Consider the following 22,835-nt stretch of genomic DNA (forward strand, 5'->3'; position numbering starts at 1 on the left):
TGTAATTCTCTCTCTCTCAATGTAGGATCATAGAAATCAAATCTCAGACTCCAGCCCAGTGTGCTGTCTGAGTGCCACTGAGTATGGTAGCTGATTTGATTCTGCGCAGCATTGGTGGTTCTGTTCTCATGACTCACTTTCCTGCATAGGTGGGAAAGTCTCTCACCATTTATTGGGAAAAAAAAATGCAACAGGGTCAGCTTTTAGTAAGGTTTTCCTTTCTTGCAGAATGTAGCCAACTTCCCTTCTTCAGTGTCTTCCATGCTCCATAACACCACAGAGGAAGGAAGAAAGTGGGTCCGCTCACACTTTGCCTCTCACACAGCATATCGCTACTAATGCTCTTAGAATTAAATCTTCCCTTGCAGCAAGCATAAGAACGCTCAAAGTGGGGGGAAAATAAATATAGCCTGATTTCTATTCTATTATTTGTCTTTGTCTTGATAGATACTCTACGCTATTATCTTGCCTGCAATGCTGGATATCCAAACCCCTTTCAGCAGGTGAGTATCTCAGCTCACACCCTTCTATTGCTGCAAGCTGCATTTCAGTGGGGCTGGATTTAAAAAGATAAATCGGTCCTAGATGGGGTTACGAGATTGTTAGCTTGGTCTAAACATCAGGGCTTTTCCCATCTGAGTCACCCCCTTCTTTGGTAACAGGAAAGGACTTTCAGATCTAATGGTGGTTCTAGCTTGTGGCCTGTAGTTGTGCCATCTCTGGCTGTGATCTCCAAAGGGAAGCAAGGTTGGATTTGGACAGTACTTGACTGGGAACCCTTCCAGGGGCTATGAGATATGGTACTGGTGCAATAAGAGGCTCATGTTTCTTAAGTCAGGTGCACGCAGTATTGTTGGAGATGCTGCTGCTGCTCAGATGAGATGTGGTCAGGACCAGAGTTTTACTTTTTGCTTATGTGGCACCTTTTTCCTAAGAGCAGAGATGTTAATCTTGCTGGTAGATAAAATGCAGTTTCAGTAACTATGTTCTGCCTGCCCAAAATCTCCTTAAAATGTGGCATCATGCCATCAGGTACGCTTTTGGGCATGCTGCTGAGGAGTGTGAACTTGCCTTGTTCATTTTAGTGGGGTGTTAATACTTACTTTTACATTTTTGTTCATTATTTCACTGCTGATAATTTTGTACAGGAAAAATCCAGCTGCTATGTGTGGGAGGAGCTTGGGATTGTAGGTGGAGCTTGAGTGGAATTACTTCCTTGCCCACTAATCTGACCCTGTCTGTATTTCTATGTATATTTGAGGAGACTAGAAAAAGTACAGACTAGAAAGCTGATTCCATCGTGTGCTTTTAGAGCTGAAGTGGGTTATGTGGAGTGTCATTACAGCTGTGAGATGCTGCTAGTTTACCCTGGATTATCTGCCACGTAGATGATATCTCTGTACTTGGCAATGGCAGTTCCTAAATTCCTCTGTTGCGCATAGCCTGGCTTGCCCCTCAAGACTGACCATGTTCATGTTCATTTTGAATAGAAGCTATCAGGAAGTCACAAAGCCCTGGTGGAAATGCAGGATGATGTGTTGGAGCTGCTCAGGTCAGCCATCAGAGAGTACCCCACCTCCAAGGTAAAACGTCTTGAACTTACCTTCTGAAAGCACTGGACGAGTAAAGGATGTGTCCCCTCAACATGAGGCCCTAAATAAGCTCTTGCAAAGCCCTTTTGTTCTATTAATCTCTAGCTTGTTGCTTACAGGAGTACCTTACTCGGATACAGGAGGTTCTAAACTCCACCGAGATCAATTTGCAGCACCTGACTGCACTGGTAGACTGTCGTAGTCTTCATTTGGTGAGTATGGAAAATCAGTGTCTGGAGCTGACAAATATTCACTTTCTGTGCAGATACAGAGCCCCAGAGTACTGAGCTCTTTGAGGGTCAGAGTACAAAGCTCTCTGGAGCGTCAAAATACAGTAGATACTTTTTGTCTGGCTTTGCTGCTCCACTTCCAGAGAGGGCAGAGAACCTGTTTTGGGGTGATTTTTTTTTTTTTTTTTTAAATATAATATGGCAGATTAGTGTAGGGAATTAGTTGGTGAACTTTTGTGCTTCTACAAATTGCATCACTGAGGCTTCATGGACCTTAACTCTAAGCTTGATACAGTTCTGGGTCCAGTGCCTTTCACATGTATAGCGCTTTATAGCGGTGGAGCAAGATCCCCATGTTGGTGAGTGAATTGCTGCTGTGCCAAGATGTACAGTTAAATTTATAGTCCAGATCTAGCTGTGCACACGTGTAGTGGGGCACTGGGTGGAAGAGCTGCAGAACTGGAAATTGTGAGCTGCTGATTTCATAAGTAATAGTGAAACTGTGGAACAGGCAGACTTATCTTGATCTTCGTTTTTTGTATGTATGGCTGAGAATACAATGTACATCTGTTCCTGAATTGAGCCCTGCATAAAAACAAGGGGGTTTGTTAGCTTTTAAAAACAAGCCCTGAGTCGAATGAAACCAAGCAAAGTACATTGTGGAAAATGGCTCCGTTTTTAAGTGGTGAGCTAGAATCCAGGTGATGGGATTTTTGGAATATGGAAATTGCAGTGTTATTTTTTGTGGTGAACCAAGAGGCTCTGCTTAATTTCTCCCTTTAGGATTACGTCCAGGCTCTGACAGGCTTCTGCTATGATGGAGTGGAAGGGCTCATTTACCTGGTTCTCTTCTCCTTTGTCACGGCTCTTATGTTCAGTTCCATTGTGTGCAGCGTCCCACACACTTGGCAGCAAAAAAGGTATGCAGTGGGATTAGATACTGTTGGGTTATAGAGCTGTTTCCTAATGAAAGCTGGCAACTGGACTTATGCCCGTCAGCATGTAGAACTCCTTACCATGTGTGCTCTAAGAGCATGAGGGATAAGATGTTATGAAATGTAGGCCCAAAGGGAGGAGGGTGTTAGCCTTAACTTGGTCAGTTTAAATCAGAACCTTATTACTATGTAACTCTGTATAGAGGCATCATAGAGAGGTTTGATGGTGTGCAGAGTGAGACGATTAGTCTTTAGTTGGAGATTAATGGTATAGCTCTAGGGTGGCAGAGGACAGCAATACTTGAACTGTACAATACCTATTGTCTGTCAATGCATCGTTTACTGGGAGGTGGGAGGGGTGTTTTCCTAGTATTGGGAGAGAGACCTGAAGTGGTGAGGATCAGGTCCTGCTTGCCTTACTCCTTCAATTATATTGAAGTCAATGGGACTTAACTGCATGACTAATGTGAGCAGGATATGGCCCCAGCAGTAATGAGAGATGACCAAATAGAAAGTACATCTATTATTTTGTGGCACTGAAGGAATCAGAGACCTGTTGCTATTTCTAATGGATATGTAGTGGTGGTAACTGAAGGCGAGATGCACAGTCAACCTGTGGAACTCTTTGCCAGAGGATGTTGTGAAGGCCAAGACTATAACAGGGTTCAAAAAAGAACTAGATAAATTCATGGAGGATGGGTCTATCAATGGCTGTTAGCCAGGGATGGGGCAAAAATTGGGGATTGGTCCTGCTTTGAGCAGGGGGTTGGACTAGATGACCTCCTGAAGTCCTTTCCAACCCTGATATTCTATGATTCTATGAGAAGCTGGGAATGGTCGACTGGATGGATCATTTGATTACGTGTTCTGTTCATTCTCTGGGGCACCTGACGTTGACCACCATCGGAAGACAGGATACTGGGCTAGATGGCCCTTTGGTCTGACCCAGTATGGCCAGTCTTATGTTCCTATGAGACTAGGATTTATTGGTCCATCTGTCACCGGGCCAGTTATCGCATTGGTTGTTGTATACCGTGTTGCACTGGCTTTCATTTGTTTGAAAAGTACCCTGTGGTTTTTAACAAATGTTCATGTTCTCAATATGATTTGGGTGATTTTAAGAGTGTCCTAGGCTCAGTGTACAGAACTGGAGGCATTCAAATGCAACAGGAAGACTTCCTGGGATGGTGAGGGCTGCCCTTCCTGCGCGCAAAAAAAAAAATAAAGGTACTTGGAAATATATCAGTGTCTCCCAGAAAACAATTGGAGGTCTTGATGCTCTTTCCATGAGCAGCAGCAAACAGCAGGTCTACATATCAAGCTGGGACCTGTACTCTCTGCACCCAGTTCAGGGAGTGGCTTCTCTTACGGATAAAATGCAGTGTCTGCCTCCTTTAGTAAAACTTTACTGACACTAAGGGCAACTGACAAGACATGCGATAACTGGTCTTCTAATCATAGACGTTGGAGACATCATCCGGTTTTGTTCAGCTCCCTGCCAGTGTGGAATGTTTCCTATCAGAAATTGACTTGTTCAGTGTACTATCCAATATCCCTATACTGAGAATATCATGAAGGGGAATGAGAGGGGCAGGAATTAGGTTAAATTGCACAACAGTGATGCAGTATTGCAATGGCCCAAAAATGTCCATGCCACCCTAGTCAAGTGATGGGCAATGATACCTGTATCTGCCCTTCCAAACTGAAGGGGAGGTGTAGGCTATACAGGAGTCCACGCTGACTTGCAATCTGTTCAGGCTTGCCAGTGTTAACATAATGCGTTCAGCTGGTGGGAAATGTGGTGTCTGGATTTGAGACTGCCTAATGTTTTTCTTTTCACACTTTTTTCCCCCCTAAAAACAATCCTAGATTGTCGATTATAATCAACAAAATCTCAAGTTGTCTCTAGCAGTGTGGTTTGATTTCTGTAAATATTTAGAACAATATTTTAAGGATTGAGATCTACATTCCAGGCATATGGGGGTTTTGGTGTCAGTCTCTTCAGACTTATAAACCGGTTCTGTTGCTGTCACCTGCTTAGTCCAGAATTACATGCCTCAGTTTGAGGAGTAACCGAGTGTTCACCTATGCCTCTGAAAAACAGTGTTCTGAAACCAACTTCAGTGGCCTAACAATAATGAGCTATACTGTGTGGCTCAGAATCTGAGATTCATGCATCTGTAAAATGAGGAGAATGGTACTGACCTCCCTTGTAAAGCACGTTGAAATCTGATGAAAAGTGCTGTGTAAGAAATAGATATTATCATTTCATGACCGCCTCACAGGAGGCGCATGCTGTCTGCTCCTGATTTGGATAGGGGTGGGACTACATGTCAAGGAGGGGAGAGGAATCAAGTTGCCTAAGGAATACTGCACCAGGGAAAAACAAGGTATGTTTGGGTTCAGACAGCTTAGAGGAGAAGGCAGCAGATGTGGTTTCTTTGGAATCCTAGAACAGCCAGTAGAGACTAGTTCTGAAGGTGGAATATCATACAAGATTTACTAGTCTGTTTTTTTTTTCTTGCGTATTCTGCTTGACCACCAGCTGGCCTTCAGCTGAAGGTTTCCTGTGGTAGCAGTGCTCGGAGAAGTGATTTGTTTCTCATTGATTGCATATTAAATGTGTCCTGATAACAAACTTTTCTCTCAACTGCAAACTCAATCTGGGTTCTGATTGGTTGGTTTTTTTTTAGTCATTGTTTTGAGGAGTTTTTTCGTATGCATCATTGCTAATTTTGAAAGTTCTGCAGGGCAAACTCTTCCATCTGTGCAAACCCACTGAAAACAGAGATTGGAACAGAGTGTTCCAGTTACTAGACAATTTTGTTATCCAGGAAGGAATAAAATTCAGATGCCCCTCTTGTAGCTGGCGGGCTCTGCAGGGCTTAAGAGTAAAAATAGCAAAAATACATCTGCAGATTTTAACAAATATATAACTGTTGCACACAAAGGGGAGATCAGTTGAATCAAGTGGTACCATTGTTACATAGAGTTTGATGTACGGTTCTCCTTTGAAAAAGAACTCAGTTCATAAAGTTAGTTTCTCATAAAATCAATCCTTCCATTCCTACAAAGTGTAGGATGAGACTTACCTTTTATAACCACGAAGGTATAGGTATAAACATTGACCTCGAGAACAATAGTCCAGATAAATCTGATTTTGATGTATGTTTAAAGTAGCAAGGGCTCTGGTCTTTAGGAAAGGAAGGAATAGCCTAGGCAAAAATGCCTCAATCCCACAGTAGCTAAGCCCTACTGCACTGGCTTCCAAAAGTTTTTTGTCATACACTGAAGTAGAAAGGGACCTTTTTTGTGGCCACTCTGAATGGAGTTCTTGTTGTCTTCAGTGGGAGTTCATGGTATAGAGCTGCAGAATCAACTTCCTTATCTTATGGTATGTCACATGGAAGACCTCTGGAAATCAGTTCAAGAAATAGAAGTACGCAGCAAAGTTCAACTTCAGTATGGTGTATGAGGGAGACCAGGTATAAGGTTCTTTCTGCAAGCAGTGCCCCATTTAAACAAGCGCCAAGTGTTCTTGGGTGTGTCCACACTCCAGTTTATATGGTTGGGGGAGCTGTGGCATTGTGTTGACTGCCAAGCCCTGTGGGAAAGACTTTGGGATGATATGGAAAACATTGCAGTCTGAGAAAGTCCAGATGGCGTTTGTGGGAGGCCTGAATCACTCTATTGGTTGGGGAGGAGAAGTTTGCTCGGGTCTGTATCTATGCTACCATATTGAGGCACACGCTGACTGGCTGTTGGGTGGGGGGATGTGTGGAGGAGGATTAGAAGGTTATTGGGATTACCATGTGCTCTGGTGTCTTGCAAGCCCCACTAACATAACAATTCTAGGCTATTAGGATAAACTTTCTTTCCTGCAGGAGCTCGGATGATGATGGGGAGGAGGAATCTGCAGCTCAGGGGAACAGACAAACCCACGATAATCTGTACAGGGTGCACATGCCCAGCCTCTATAGCTGTGGGAGTAGCTATGGCAGCGAGACAAGCATTCCAGCGGCAGCACACACAGTCAGCAATGCTCCTGTCACGGAGTACATGTGAGTAGCGAGGAGAGGAGCCATGTTGTAGCTATCTCTGTCCAAAATGCTTTGCTGTACTTTAGTTGCAGGTGTCCATTGCACAGCCTAGCTAAAGAACTTTCTGCAGCAGCTGCACTGGGAAATGAACAAGCTCACTAACAGCAGTGTGATAAGCCTGAGAGGAAGAGTGATAAAAGGTTCTGTTTATATCGTTTGATCTTAGTGACCTTTTTACTTGCAGCATTGGCAAGTGTTTCTGTTCTCTAACGGAAATAACTACACGAGGTATCAAGTATCAGAGGGGTAGCCGTGTTAGTCTGGATCTGTAAAAGCGGCAAAGAGTCCTGTGGCACCTTATAGACTAACAGACATATTGGAGCATAAGCTTTCATGGGTGAATACTCACTCCGTCGGATGCATGTCACAAGGTAGATGACTAGAAAATATCGAATTGCCTTGTGTTTGAGGATTTACAGTGTTGCCTATGGAAGGGGTGGAGTTAAGTGTCACCAGTTTCTATGATGAGTCCTTTTTTTCCTTAAGGACTATTCAAAAGTAACTGCTTTGCAAGAGAAGTTTTAAACCTCCCAAGTGGTGGAGATCCACATCACAGCAGCTTTAGACTGTCCTCCTTAGGCAGTTGAGGTCAAAGGTCTTTGCTTTCCAGATCCATCTAGTTGAGACAGGGCAGTCTGAGTTTAGTTAATCCTTCTACAGAGCTCCTGCCCTGGGAGTGGCAGGCTGGCTGGCTGAAACGCCTGTCTGTGTTGGACTGGTTCATCTATTTCGTTAACCGCCACAATAAATGTGGGAGAACTTTTGGGCAGGGAGGCTGGATTCGTTTAGCTCTACATTTAAAAAAAATAAAATAAAATAAAGCACCACAGATACTGAGATGGGTACTTCATAAATGGAATATGAGAGTGTACTCTGAGATAGACAGGCACCCATGTTAGCGTCCAATTGATCAAAGTGAAAGTGAGCCATTTGGCATGTAGGGAAAGCATTCTAGGGAATTGAATTGTGATGCTTCCAGAGCGTGTCCGTTGGGAGGTAATAGTGCCCTGCATTGGGGTTATCCTGTGTCCGTTCCAAAGTGTCTATGCTGGAGAATGTGCTATGTGTCCCTCTATCACCATGTATATTTCCCTTTCATAGGAGCCAGAATGCAAACTTCCAGAACCCCCGCTGTGAGAACACACCTCTGATTGGCCGGGAGTCTCCACCTCCCTCAGTAAGTGTCTTTACTGCTTCTCTCTGCTTCAACATCTGAGGCCAAGTTCTACTTTGGGGCTATGCACATGCCACTCCTGTGTACTTCAGGGGGAGCTGATCATGCAGTTCAAGGCAGAAGATCTGGTCCATAAATCATGAAAAACTTAACAGACAAGGCCATGTCTAAGCTGCTATTGAGAATAAAAGCCCAGCATGCTACTTGGGCATGGTATGTATGAAAAAGATCAAATTAAATAAAACCTAATAACGCTCTGGGCTCATCCTGCCACCACTGAATCTTGTGAGTAACTTTGTGTGACTTCGGTGAGTGGGTCTCTCTCACACACAGTTACTAACTAGTTGTGGGTTTGGTCCTTTAAGTTTGCAAAATAAACTGCTGAACCAGTAAACCCAAAGGTAATGCGGAATCTCTCCTTAACTTGCACTGTGAAAACAAGAGGATGAAGTTTGCATTTTTGAAGGGTTTTATTTTCATTTCACAAATTTTGAATTCTTATTTTTGTATCTAATTTCCTAAGGAGGAAAAAATCTTTCATGGAAGGTTCTTTGGTAATCAAGAGCTTGAAGTGGCCTCAGAGCCATGTTAGTCTATTGAGTAAAATATGGATTTTTATTTATATATTAAAAAAAAATTAGATGAGTGTTCCACTCTCTCTCCAGATGCTGTAATCTCATTACCGGAATACCACCTTTTGGCATGGGCCATCAGAATACTAACTAACAAACCTGCTAACAGTTCCTGAGGATGTAGCATAGTATACTTAACAGGCCATCCGTTATAATTAATGAAAGCCCACACCATAGGGGCTAAGCCCAGTTCACTGAGTGGGGCCTTCATAGAACAAAAGACTCTCTTCTAAATTTAGAAGAGGCAAAAGTGGCAAACAGGAAGGCCAGGACTTGTTTTTATACTTCTCATAGACTGGCCAAACTTCTTGAAGCTTGCTTAGAGTGGAAAAAAAAACTTGTTCCAGGTCCCTGACATTCAGCACTTGAGCTTAAACAGCATTATCTGCTCTTGGCAATGGAGCTGGCTCCAGAGAAAGGTCAGCCACAGCTTTCAGTGCGGTGTCCTAAACTGCTGCTGTACTGCTGGAATTCTCTGTTACAGCAAATGCACTGTCCCTTTAACACTGCACAGTCCTGTTCATCCTATTCCTCTGAGGCAAGGTCTTGCCACGCAGCATTTCCCACCCTGTAGCTCTTCTGCCTCAGAAAAAGGAGGCTTCTTTCTGCAGGAGCTCTAACCATGAGGAGAGGATTCCCTGGTTCTTCAGTAGCTGGTTGCATTAATGGCCCTGAATGTGGAGCTAAATCTTGGTACTTCCAGCTGCTTCTGAGGAGAGATGCTGGTAAGGGTTTTTTCAAAGGAATTTCACTTGGGGCAGCCAGAGAGAAGGGCTATGGGAGGTGGTGGGGGAAGCCATTATGTCTAAGTGTGGGAGGTGAGATGGAGAGTGTATCCCAGCTTCCCTGCCTGGACCACAAGGAGGAACCCAAGCAGAGGAGGAAATGGGATTTCTGAAGGAGAATGTACATCCCAGATAGTGGAAGGGACTGTCTGAGCGTGCTCACACACCACTTGGGTAGGGGAAAGGGAATGGATCCCTTTGTGCTCCCCACCTAGGCAGGCAGTGGGGTAGAGCGGATCCTCCAGAGTATTCGTAGGCAGGTCTCTGTATTAACCAATTGAGGCTATTCCAGGAGCAGAAGAAAAGGCTGAGCCCATTTAATCAGCAAACGATTCCTGCTGTTTGGGCGTGCACAGAAAAAATATCTGTGTTCATGCTCCCCTGTTTGGGTGGTCAGATCCGCAAAAAGGAGCTACAGAAGCAGAGTAAAGAGACAGTGCGTGGCCAGGACTGAAGTATCCTGCTCCGCTTTGGTTGTGGGAACAGATTATAAAAACCAAGACAGAATGATCCTAGAAGAGCTAATCACCTACTGCGTTGTTTGTCTATTCTTTTTTCCCCCCAGTCGTTCCTTTCATCGTTCTCCTCCTTCTTGTCCAAGGGCTATTCCTGTAGGGTGGTAGAGCCCTCCTGATCACTGGCACACACCACAGCGTGTCACTTGCTTGCACTGTGTTTTTCATGCACGTTGAGGCTGCACTCTCTTTTTCTCTCTCTCTCCTGCATCATCACAGTTGTATTTGGCTGCCATGGACAGTAGCAGCCATATGAGCTGGCAGTTTAAGCCCTCGGACAGTGCACGGACGTACTGGTAACCACGCCCGCAAATGGAACAGGTACTGAAATAAGGTCCTTCTCGCTCAACCCCTCCTCCACTCCCACCCGCCCCTCCATCCCTGCACTGTTTACCCCAGGCCAGTGCCTTCTTTCTTCACATTCCTTCCCCCTGCACCTCTCCGCATTCCCTCCTGCCAAGGGTTGAAGCTAACCAGGGTTGCTCTGGTGCCGACTGAAGGAGCAATATCAACATTTCACGATGGCAAGGCTTCTTGTATGCATTCTGACAGCCAGAGACCCACACCTCAGAGCGGAGCCAAAGTCACTGCTGCTTTAGTCCACAGATTCCAAGTTGAAGAACAGTATCTACACCTTGCACCAGAGAGTGCACCAAACCAAAAGTGTTCCACACTCAAAGCACAAGGTAGAATTACTCCCATCTTGGGTATCCACTTGGTAACAATAATGTGGATCAACGTAGCTGTCCTTTAATAAGGACTTGCTGTCTGTTACCACCTCTGGCTTCCCTTGAACCTTTTATCACTACTCCTTTGCTCACTGATACAATGGCATGTGCTAGAAACCAGAGATTTTTCTGCCACTTTCATTAAGTTCTGCCATAGAATCTTAAAACCAAACAATTTCTCCTGCACCTTGCTTGTTAGAACCAGCAGCTGTACTGCAAGCTCACATATGTAGCTTTCCATTTTATCATTGCATTCAGGGCTATAAGTAAGCGACTTTTCCCTGATGGCCAGGCACAAGCACTAAAATTCTTGATTCTGCCTAGTTTTATTTGAACACTTCCGTATGCCAAAAGCATTCCCTCAATTTCCTGCATACGCTGTGGATGGCGTGCCAGTGAGTCCTTTCCTTGCACTGCTTCATTGTCAGAGTAATATGCTGTTACAACCAGTCTCCAGGATAGCCCTTATTCCTTCCCTACCCATAGTGGTCGGCAACCAGAACTAGTTACAGTAGGAATGAATAAGTGGTTGGTACCAGGTCTTGTAGTTATACCTCATGAACTGTGTGACTTGGTCGAGTTGAGGAGTATGTTGTGTAATCCGAATTCCTGAGCAACTCACTGTAACTGGATAAAGTACGTTGTGATCAGTCCAAAGAAAACTCTAATCACTACTGAAACAAAGTGGAAATGTTAGCACCGTTTGGAATGCAGGATTCTTTCCAATTGGGTTAGTATGGTCCACAATCCACAGTTTGCATCCTGTCCCCAGACATACTTGTACATAAAGCTGATGCTCCTCTTCCACATCCACCATTCCTGCTGGGACTTCTCTGCTGTCACCTCACGCTAGATACCATTGTCTCATGTCACTGCTTGGTCTGCTGCCTTGCCATTTGTCTGCTCTGCTTTGTGACGTGCTTGGGTCATAAGATGCTGGCTGAATTGGTGGGGGGAAATATAGTTGTGCCTTGGTGCACTCTGTGACAGTGTGTGAATGGAAATCTACGTGAACATTTAATGCATGATGCTAGTGCTCTCCAGAATGTCACAGCCTTCTCCACTCTTGTAGCACTCTTGCAAAGACCTTCCTTGGGCATCTACGCTTGGTGCTTTCCTGCTTCCTTATTCCTGCAGGTATTCTAGTGACCCTCTTAGCAACGTTGTGTTTAAGGGTCTATCAACACTATTTACTGTGAACTTTTGTTTTACAGGGATTTGACTCGGGACTTAAAATATTCTCTGGACTGAAACTTGACAAAGTCTCAGCCTAGAATCTTTTCTGTGTACCAAGGTCAGGCCAAGAGTCATATGTGGCTTTGCAAAAATAAAAGGTTCTTGCACTCTCCCCAAGATCTCGAAAATTGTGCTCATCTTTAGCCGCGCTTCTAACTATAGTTCTCTTTAAAAACTAGAATTCTGCAATTTCAGGATCCGCTGGCTGGCCCTATCTCCCTGCACTGAAAAAAGGCAGTTGATACGTTTTTTTGTTTTTGTTCTTTTATTGCGCCCAAAATTGTCTAAGATACTTGGGTCAAACCTTAAAATAAATAAAATTCAAGCCTTGAAGCTTCAATTTGCAGCTGATTTAAACCAGGATAACCCATGAGGTTTTAGCATTTAGCATGTTAAGCATTTTTGCCATACAGAAGTACTGTATTCCTCCGCTGCCTCCAGGGATTATATTGGATGGGAGTGGTGCATATACGTGGTACGGTCTTGCAGTGTAGTGTGTAATAGCTGTGAAGTACTGGTGATCTGCAAAGACCACAAGGTTTATCTGGTTTACGTTCAGATATGGCCTCTTAAAGTCAGATAACTCTGTGCACCTCAGTTTTTTGTAGCCAAGAATTTTTGTGCCTGCAAAGTGTATTTGTTAGGCACCTACTTAGCCAATGTGTGCTGAGAGAACGTTTCTGAATGTGTTTTGCCCCTAATGTGGGGGGCAGGGGGAGTCTGATTCATTAGGGAGTAGGGTGGGGGAGTACACTTTTTTTTTGCAGAAATGCTGAAACACAAATGTACACCATACCATAGCAGTTCTCGCTGACTGATGGTAAGTGGTTGGTGATGTGTGTCAAAGTACAAGACACCAGGACAAAATATCCATCTACTGGGTAGTTCATGATGGCGCAATAGGGTAGCTAACAAAATTATGAAAATACATGTTAAAACTTGTATTGCTTATGTGGCTTTAAAAAGAATAAATGTAGATATATAGGCACCTGGAGAGTCCTAGCCAGAATGCTGGAAGGATCCATAATACATGATTTTATAACCTTTAATGAAAGCTGGGGGTTTTTTGTGATTTGTTTTTGTTTAAGGAAATTAAATACAACAGTCTACCTTGAAATAACTTTAAGGTTGTGTCACAGACAGGCAATATCCAGCCAACACTGACTTGAGGATGGTACTTTGTCTTTGACTTAGCTGTGAACAGTCTCTTTGTTTTTTGTTTTCCCAAATGTCTGTCCACACTTAGTGGCTTTCTACACAGTTAGCTGTTTAGTCACTTTAATGGTTACAGGTAACACCATTCAGGTAGTGTCCCTCTGGCAGTTTTCCTGACCTCACCGACGGGGCACCTGTATCTACAAGCCCACCTTGATGTTAGCATCTCTCTGAGCCTCTTCCCTGTGCTCCCTTGGAAGTGCAATGCAGGAGTAATACCTCAGAGTGGTGTCTGTAGCATGTGGGGTAATGCACTCTCAGGACCAGCCAATTCTGTTGTTAGGGGTTCTGTAAGCACTTCCAAAACAATGAGATGAGCTGCTTACAAGAAGACATTCATGTGTCTGTCTGACTCCAGAAGAGCAAAACAGTGTTAGCTGCCTTACTACCAAGTTCTAACTATGTTATATGTGGATGTACAACCCTATTTCGAGCTAACCTTGCCAGTAACTGGTTACGAAATTGGTTAAAAATTATAATGTGGACACAACCTAAGATGCAATATGCATGAACTGAGAACATCAGCCTTAACTCTGACTTCCATGGCTTTTGTCAGCTTGAGACATTTTATGGCGGTTTAAGGTAGGATAGAATTTAAAACAATACCTTCTGTTTCACTTTCTATCCAATTTTCTCTTTAGTTTGAATTATTGTTCTCTTTCTTGGTGCTATTCAGACTTCTGTATTGTGAAAAAATGGGAGCAGTAGTCCAATATCTTCTTGGCCTCTGCATGCCACTGGGTGTATCTGGTACATCCTTTAATGCACCCCACTGGATTGCTGTTCTTTTGATTGAACAGTTCTTCTATAGATGGCAGCTGCAGGTCTACGTGTATTATCTCTCTAGGAAGGGATGTGAAAAATGTGTTCCTAGATTCTTTATCTAAACACTCCCTTTATCTAAACACTGCCTTTAAGAACCTTGGTGGATTGAATTCATGCAGTCATCCACTTCTCTTCTAACGCCCTGCTTCTCACCCACCCACCCAACACAGATGGAGTGCTACTGTCTGAAAAATTCTCCTTTTAAAAGACTCCTGCTTCGAGTGACGCCAGTGGGGAAATCCAGCTCTGCCTGCTGTCCCTGAAATACTCTACTTTTATAGGGTTCCTCAGAGGAGAACTTTGATCTAAATCACTTTGTTGAGCTTACTACATTTAACTCTCTGGTAGAAACACAAGCCCCAAACTTCTTATTTCTGGGGGTAGTGGGGCAACTATAGTTACACACCTGTGTAGATCATCCATAGAACTGCTAGACTCCTTTTCAGTCCTTCTCTCAATGGTGAGAGCACAGATAAGACCAGAGAGAGAGACAGACACACACTCTTCTACATTTACACACTAGTGCTGGGCTGGGTCATTGTTACCACAAAATACCCATGTCCTCTCTCAGGTCAAACTTTTCTGATGCAGGAAGGGACTTAAAAATGAGCAGTCAGTGAGTACACAAATGAAGCATCAACATCTCTACAAGCTAATACAACTAGGGATCCCTGTGCTCTGCTCTGAGGTGGTGAGCTCTTCTACAATACAGATTCATTCCTAGACACTGACAGAATAATGGCAAAATGCTGTTACCTTACATAGTGCTCTGGTCTCTGCTGTGCAGGTACAGAACACTTCACAATGTTCTCGTCAAATGGGAAAGATTCATCATATGGAATTTAATTTTTTACACTCAGTTATATAACTTGCTACTTTAAGTGAGAGCTTAAAGGTTGAAATTTCAGTTTTTGAACAGCATTATCAGGAAGTAAAGACAAAGTTCATAGCAGCTCTTTGTAAAGGAGAGTGCAGGAGGGGAGCAGGAATTAACCCTGCTGACATCTGTGTCTTTTGTCCTGCTGTAAAGCATATTAATGCCATGATGACACAAGATGGAATTCCACCTGTTTACAGTAACAATGTTTATGGCTGGAGTTTCATGAAGGCGCAAAGTCTCTATCCTTACTGCTGTGCACAAGTCCTAGTGTTAAGGGTTTCATTCCTGTGTTCTAGCAAAACTGAAGATGGTTTGGATGAGTTCATATCATTCAGCTACTGGATTCCCTTGGAGCGGTCTTCTAAAAACAATCTAGCCATGATGAATTTCCACCTTCACCCCAGAATCAGTCTTTATTACTGGCAGGCTGTAGGAAAACTGTCCAAAGCCAGGTTTTGATACTAACCATCCAGTTATTGTTAGTGGATATCAGTCTAGTTCCAGCCTTATTGTTATCTTCTGTGGACAGATGACTGCCCTGTGCATAACCTCAGCTGTCCTCTTCTAAGCTGCTATTGTCATGATGCATATGGTCTATTGACAACTTCGTTCTCCTGAGAACATGAAACACCTCCTCCTTCCTTTTTACCCCCAACCTCCCCATCTTCCACAGGGCTGAAGGTGGCAATCTGACTGCTGAGCCACTGAAATCCTGACAGGTGGGTTTTTATATAGGCATTGCACCCACATTCTTCTATTGTGTTCAGAATACTTGGATTAAATTGTGTCTGTTGTTTCTTGACGCTGGTATTTCCATCTTGCTAGGAGTGTGACTAAATCGGCTAGTCCTTACATGAATGCCTCAGCCAGCCTCTTTTTGTAACAGGAGTAAAAGCGTTAGTCACTCTGACTTGGCTGTGTAATGGCCTATGAAAGATTGTTTCAGAGCCTCAGAGGACCATGCTCAAGGCTCGTTGGTAAGCTGTAAACACCAACCCAAGTGAGCTGGGAGGTGCTAATAATCTGATTCAGAGTTCACATCATTCTGACTTACTGTCTTTTTTTTTTTTTTTTTGTCTTCCTCTAGTACACCTCCAGCATGAGAGCCAAATACCTCGCTACCAACCAACCTCGCCCAGACTCTGGCAGTGTGCATTAAAAACATAACGCAGACATAGTAAAGCTAAACAAACGTGCCAACTGCTGCTACCCTGTGCTGTCAGTGTAGAACAACCCTGCTTTCCTGTCCCAAACCCAGCGCAACTCCTGCTTCTTCAATACAGACCACCCCTCCAACCTGGTACCTGTGCATTGGCAATCTGAATGGAAGCCCCTTTCAAATTAAATCTATACCTAGTTGTACGTGGAGAGAGAGTGTGCAAGCACCTGCAGAAGAACACCAGTTTGTCTGGGATTCACCTACTTGAGGCCAGCGTTGTCAACAGTCTATCAGGAAACCTTTGCAAATAGTTTTACTTCTGTCTCCCCTACCCTCTCCATTCCACAGAGGGAACTGGATGGAAGTACGTTGCAGATCTTCAGTTCTGTGAGGTGATCCAGCGGAGCTGCTCAGTCTGCAGTGCACTGAAGAAGCAGAGACTCCGAGCCCATGACTATACTGTACAGATCGGGAAAGCCATGCCAATGTACACTCTTAAAAGTTATGTGCGCCTAGTGTTTTTAAAGAAGTCTTCTTGCCTGATACCTTGTGTGGAGGCTCCCTTCCTGTGTCACTGAATACCTACTTTAAGCTGGGAGTCTGACCTGGGCTCCACTCTCCCCTCTGGTGACTTTAAATAAGCTTTTCCTTTCCCCTTTATAAACAGCTTTTGCATTCTTGAGGAGTAGGCGGTTTTCAGCACCAGCCAGCTGTCTCAGATGCACCCCTGCCTGCCCATTGCTGTGAGCCTGACCTTTCTGCTCCATCAGGGAAACCCCTGTACTCACAGATGGCATTCTGGGTGCTGCTTTTGTGAGATTGGGTGCACACAGAACACACAGGAGCCAGCAACTCACTTGGTGCCAATTTTTTCCAGGAAAAGACTTGTAAGACTTAGGGTTTTTTTGCACTAAATAGTTTCAGATCTCTAGGGCAATAGCCTGGCACTAGGTCTCATGGGACAGTCAGCTTGCAAGAGAGATTGTAAGCTCCATTGAAGGAGTCCAAGGAGTTACTTGTGACAGACTGCTGGACTCTTCCATTAATGTTTGGAGTAGAAAAGTCAAGTCCCGTGGCATTGGCTTTAGAGGAGGATCCTGGGGCCTCAGCCCAAAGTTCGTCATAAGAGCAGCAAGGTTGCAGCCTCCTTGGCTCTGCGCTCCAGGATCAGAAAACAAAAGTCTTAACACATGAATGTTGGGGGGGGGGGTTGTTTTTTTGTTGGGTTTTTTTTCTGGTCATAACTGCTAACCACTAACTGCCATACACAAGGCACATGTGAATAAACTCCTAGTATCTCCTAGCACACTGTGCAGGGGCCACAGGTGCAATGGAGTGTACCTGCAGGGGGCAGCATCCTACGCCAGTTCTGTGCTTCGTTGAAGAATGGTGCTCTACAGGACATAAACCACTTTTTACTAGAAAAGACTCCAATGTGCAGCTGTGCGATAAATGGATATGAACTTTTTACTCCAGTAGATCAAAGCATAGTCCTTTCTGAATTTTCCTTTCTGTGCAAGCTGTCTTAATCTAGTTACTTAGGGAGACTTAAGCAAGAAACAGAATTAAAGTACAAAATCTTATAAATCTGAGGTGGGCCACAGGACAAATGTGGTTCAAATCTAGCACCACAATATCTGGATTGCATCAAAGGAGAACTCCTTTCTCATCTTTTAGTTTGCTCTGTTTTGTGAATGTCCATAATGTGGACCAGTCAGCCTAGCAATCTGCCTTTGCTCTGGATGATCTCATCAGACTTCTCCAGATCTTGTCCTTTTCTCTTTACTAGGGGGTGAGTTATCACCACTCTGGGAACATTTTGCATATTCCATGGATGATTAACTAGGATGCCAATACTTCCTATAGGGGAAGCGTACATACTCCAAGAAAAGGGGTATTTTGAGACATCTCAAGGAAATAAAAGCCACTAACGGACTAGCCTCCAACCTTTGGAGGAATGGGGAAGAAGGAAGGAAGGAAAGTAGCACACTGACCCGTTTTTCTTGGAGAGGAGGTCTCAGGGTAAACACTAGTTATGTTCCATCACAGATCCCTTTAAAACCTGGTATGAGAGCTGCATGTGTGGTGGGTGGTATACGAGCATGTGACACTGCTGGCTTACAAGCTTCTGGACCGTTGGATGCTCTTAACAGCTGGTATGATTGAGTGGGGAAAACTGAAACCACACTTTGTCAATTTAGAGAAACCCCCATTTTCCCGTAGTCAATTTGGACTATTTCCCATGTCTGTCAGCTAGGGACTGCACAGACTCAAATACTTGAGGCTTTTAGATTTAGAAGAACTGCCCCAAAATCTGCTGCATGCCTCTCAGTAGTCCTTTAAGGCAAGTGTTGGAAGAGCATAAAGCAGGAAATAAACTTCAGTCAAACAGGTGCAGCTGTCGGCAGCTTTTGCTGTACAAAGAACACATGGGTTTTCCTACTGGGCCTTAGGAGAAGTAGGATGCAACATGCCAGAGCCAGCAGTCCAATGCTGGTAATAACAAAGAGCCAATACCTTTCAGTGCAGTATCCAGGCTGGATACTGCCTTAACTTGCTTCCTTCCCAGGCTTAGCTTAATCAGTTGTACTGTCCAGAACGAATTCTAACAGGGTTCATAGGCTATAGCCAGTTGCTGATTGGAGATCCGTGCTCTGTGACTTTAAAGTGTATTAAGGAAGAATTCTGTGGGACGCTGCGCTCCCTGCGTGGCCAGCAGAACAAGACTGCAGAGTGAGTGGTGTGCTCTGTGTACTGTGTGGTTCCACCCAGGACTTCCTTTAATTAACATGGATTTTGCACTTTTGTAAAGAGTCACAGAGCCCTGCTGTCCTACTGCATATTTTAATGCAATGTTTCTATTTATTTTTGTATATGGCACTTCTAGGGGTTAGTCCAAATGGATCTGCTGCAGAGCCAGTAGCATGTGCTCATTAGTACGGGTGTGAAGTGATCGCTGTAGTCTAAATGACCAGTCTGGTTGGGGGGTGAGGGGGGGGTGCGTGTGTGTGTGTGTGCGCAAACCCTGAATGCATGTAGGCACAGCATGGCCGCCAAGGAGTAGACCCCTCAAAAATTCAAGATCTCCCAGAGTCTCTTCTCCCTTCCCCCACCATAGGGTGAACAGCAGGAGCTTAGTGGCAAAGAGTTGTAAGTGGCACCACTAGTTATAGGAGGCTTGGATACAGTGAGTAAAACTGGAGTGTCTTTTTTTTCTCTTCTGTAATTTGTATTGCATTTTAATGTGTGAAATGTCCATGCCAGATCACTCAGAATGTGTCCCAGCTGACTTCTCAAGAGCACACAATCATCTCAGAACCTAGCCACGTTGTTGCTTATTAGTACATGGCTCCAAAATTCAGGGGAACCGTGAGACTCTGATCTCCGGGCACCTTGCTGACGGCAAAACGGGAGGCAGCTCCTGTGTGGTTAGAAAGGTGATAGCAGCAAAGACACTTCATCTTTCTTTTTTTTTCTTTTTTTTAAAAAGCATAAACAGTCATCGGCTTGTCTGGTTTGTTGGGTTTCTTTCCACTCCATCTCGTACAAATGATGTTTTTTTTTATTTTTTTTGGAACTGAGACCTTTCAAGCACACCAACATCTCCACAATGTGAAATGTAAATAGCATGTTGGACTCTCTTTTGTGTCCAGTGTTCAGAACTGCATTGTAATTGTAAAGGAAATCGAATCAAGACTTGGCTGTGAATTTCTTGTGCTGTCTTGGGAATATAACTGTAGTGTTTGTATCCTGTATGTACTATTAACTGAATTCATTTTATTTGCTGATAAAAGGGTTCAAATGGAGATCGCAGCATCCATCATGTGACCAAACCTGCCCGGGGGGGGGGATTTGATTGCCCCCCACCCTCTTTGAGTTCTTCCCATGTGAAAGGTATTCATTTGTATAGCCAGCTCTGGGCACAGAGGGGTGTCCATCTGAGTGCTTTGAACTGGCTGTTTTTGCATGAGGGGAGTTTTTGGAATGGCCCCAGAGGAGGAGTCACACGGAAGTTGCCCTTAGAACATATAATGTTCATGTGCACAGTCCAGGCTTTCCCAGAAAGAACAGCTTCCATGGGCTGGCCTTGTGCTCTGCTTGTAATTCTTGGCACTGTGGTGTGGATAGCAGATGGAGGCACTTGCTCAGCAGAATCTACAAATGCTTATGTAGATAAAACCCACCTCTGACTCCTGGGTCTGGTTTCTTCCCCCCTGCACCCCGGGAGCAGCCAAGGCTTGAAGTCAGTGCAGAGACTGCACAGTGCCCTTTTGGAGGGAGGAAAGGGAGAGCGTCACTCTGCTGACAGGGCCCCTTCAAGCTGATTTAAGGATAGGTGGGTTCCCATCCTTTTGTTAGAAGGGTGGTGGTTACATGGCAGGACCTGGGGAGCAGAGGGCTGAATGAAAGGAAATAATGGAGATCCTCATTGTGCTGAAAGGGACAGTGTAGCTTTGGGGGAGAAGGAAACTCTCCTCCCTGTGGCTTTTTCTTTCCCTGCATTGCAAGGTCCTTCATTACCAGGCAGGATATACCTGGATAGTATTGGAGCGTCATGCAGGAAGACATTGACTCCACAACCGGGAACTCCAGGATCTGTTTCCTGAACGTGGCCAGAAATCCAAAAGGAGCTGAGAGGGAGGGAGTGCATATTGGCTATCCTAGCACTCCTTCCCTCTAGCCGGGTGGCGTATTCTCCCGGGTGGCGTATTTCTGCCAGAGCAGCATGGAAGAGCTGGGACTGTGGGTGGGAGGCACTGTGGAGACTCTATTTCAGAGAGAGCGAAGCTCCTTGCTAGAGGCAGCCTGCAGCAAGGAGTCTTGAGAGAAGCCAGGCTTCCAACCGCCTGCACTGCACCAAGAAGCCACACTGTCCCACAACTGTGCAGGGACACCAGCAAACAGTCAGGTGGAACATTACCCCTCCAATCACTAGGACAGACTCTGCTGCTTTGTTGAGAAAGAGGACTTGGCAGGGCTCCCCACCCGGCCCTGCATTTTACCCAAGATTCACTTTGCACTCCCAATCTCCCCTTCTTTAACTAGAGGCTGACATCGGGGAGTGACCTATGCACGGTTGGCGAGGTAGCATCAGGAGGCAGAAAATTCTAAATGTTATCAGTTCCTAAACTTTGAGAGCAGGCTGACCTTCCAAACAGATGAGTGGAGCCTCCTGCTGCCCCTCTTCTGTCAGTGCATGGCTCCACCAAGTGTGGAGAGGGAGAGTTGGCAAGTGGTTAAAGCGCAGGGCTGGTAGCTGGGACTCATAGCAAGCAAGCAGCAGTCTGGAATAAGAGCTATGTGACTTTGTGGGCAAATCACTTAGCCTCTCTGTGCCTCAGCTTCCCGTTGTAAAAATGGGGGATCATTGACAGGAGGCATGATTTAATTATTTATTTCTGAGATCTCTGAAACTGCCCATCAGTCTGAGGGCCTGGACAAAAGGAAATGGAAACCGATATGCCTGACAATATGCGAAGTGTGAAGTTTTATTCTAAAGAGGGTAACCCCTACCATTAGGGTCTTTCTAGGCACTCTGCGTTCAGTACCGAATTTCTCCTCGTAAAATTCCAAACTCTCTCTCCCTCCCACGTTCCCATTCCGAATCAACCAGCAGATGTCTCCAAAGGCCCAAGATCCAAAGGCAGCTGAAGTCAATGGAAAGACTCCTATTGGCTTCAGTCATCTTTGGATCAAACCCTAGTGGCCCAGCTGTTGCATCACGCTCCTCGCGTCCCTTGTTTGCAAGCGTGAGCTGGGAAGTCCCTGTGGGTTTAGTTCTCTATCATCTTTAAGAGGGAAGCTTTTAATTTGTTTTTGACACTGTGCACGGAAACTTACTGGTGAACATGTAACTGGCCTTTTTGTAATTCTTTTGTTCTTATTCTTAACCATAATGGCTGTATATCGTACCACTTTATATACATATATGTATAATATATAAATATATACTTTTTTTAAACCTTTGGACCTGCTAGTTCCTTTCAAGTATTCCTGCACTTACCTAAAATGTTTTTAAATTGTGAGGGTTAAACTGAGGAGTGAGCCCATTTTGTATCTTTCCTTTTTCTTCGGTAGTTTTGATTGTACCGTAGCTATTTTTTACTGTAATTTTTGTTCTGAAAAATACTAAAAAAAAAAAAAAACCCTAAATGTAACTTGTGGTTTCTATTCAGCTTGGGTTTAATGTTTTAAAATAAACAAATGAAACTACATAGCACTGTTCTATTTTGTAACCTTCTTTTATTGGTAGAATCTCTTGCTTTAATTTTGACATTTTGCCTGTTACTATACCGCTAAGTATACACAACATTGTACATTGTGTTGATCCTGCTAATGCAGTGGTTCTCAAACTTTTGTATTGGTGACCCCTTTCACATAGCAAACCTCTGAGTGTGATTTCCCCCTTATAAAAACACTTTTTTAAAAAAAATATATTTAATACCATTATAAATGCTGGAGGCAAAGTGGGGTTTGGGGTGGAAGCTGACAGCTCATGATCCCCCCATGTAATAACCTCATGACCCCCAGAGAGGTCCTGACCCCCAGTTTAGAACCCCTGTGGTAATGCTACCATATGTTTTAACTGGTAAAGTTAAGCATGTGCACAAGTGTTCCAGAATTTGTGCCTTGTGGAGGATACAGTTTTGAATCTGCTACTATGGCCATTAGAAATCCTGGATCTGTCTCAGGGAGTTATATCAGGGTTCCAAATGTGGACTCTCTTCTGCAATTTGGTGTATAACATTTCTGAAGAGGCTGAAAGACCCAACTAAAGGTTTGGGTTTTTTTCCTCCTGGTAAAGGGAAAATTCTAAATCAAGGTGATC

General features: G+C 44.3%; 1 protein-coding gene across 2 annotated transcripts in view; it reads left to right on the top strand.

Annotated features, from left to right (window-relative positions):
- TTYH3 (tweety family member 3) overlaps positions 1-22,223 on the top strand; it is a 98,039-nt gene extending 75,816 nt beyond the window's left edge. Inside the window, exons 8-15 of one of the 2 annotated variants that reach the window (XM_084640853.1) lie at positions 448-503; positions 1,491-1,583; positions 1,712-1,804; positions 2,606-2,742; positions 6,642-6,818; positions 7,959-8,034; positions 10,183-10,284; positions 15,935-22,223. In XM_084640853.1, the coding sequence (XP_084496979.1) occupies positions 448-503; positions 1,491-1,583; positions 1,712-1,804; positions 2,606-2,742; positions 6,642-6,818; positions 7,959-8,034; positions 10,183-10,263 (713 nt within the window). In that variant the 3' untranslated portion in view covers positions 10,264-10,284; positions 15,935-22,223. The remainder of the gene's footprint in view (positions 1-447; positions 504-1,490; positions 1,584-1,711; positions 1,805-2,605; positions 2,743-6,641; positions 6,819-7,958; positions 8,035-10,182; positions 10,285-15,934) is intronic. The other variant, XM_084640854.1, reaches the window with a different exon arrangement.
- Positions 22,224-22,835: the final 612 nt, after the last annotated feature.

Source organism: Lepidochelys olivacea, assembly GCF_965140295.1.
Source record: "Lepidochelys olivacea isolate rLepOli2 genome assembly, chromosome: 10".
In the NCBI taxonomy this organism is placed as follows: Eukaryota; Metazoa; Chordata; order Testudines; family Cheloniidae; genus Lepidochelys; species Lepidochelys olivacea.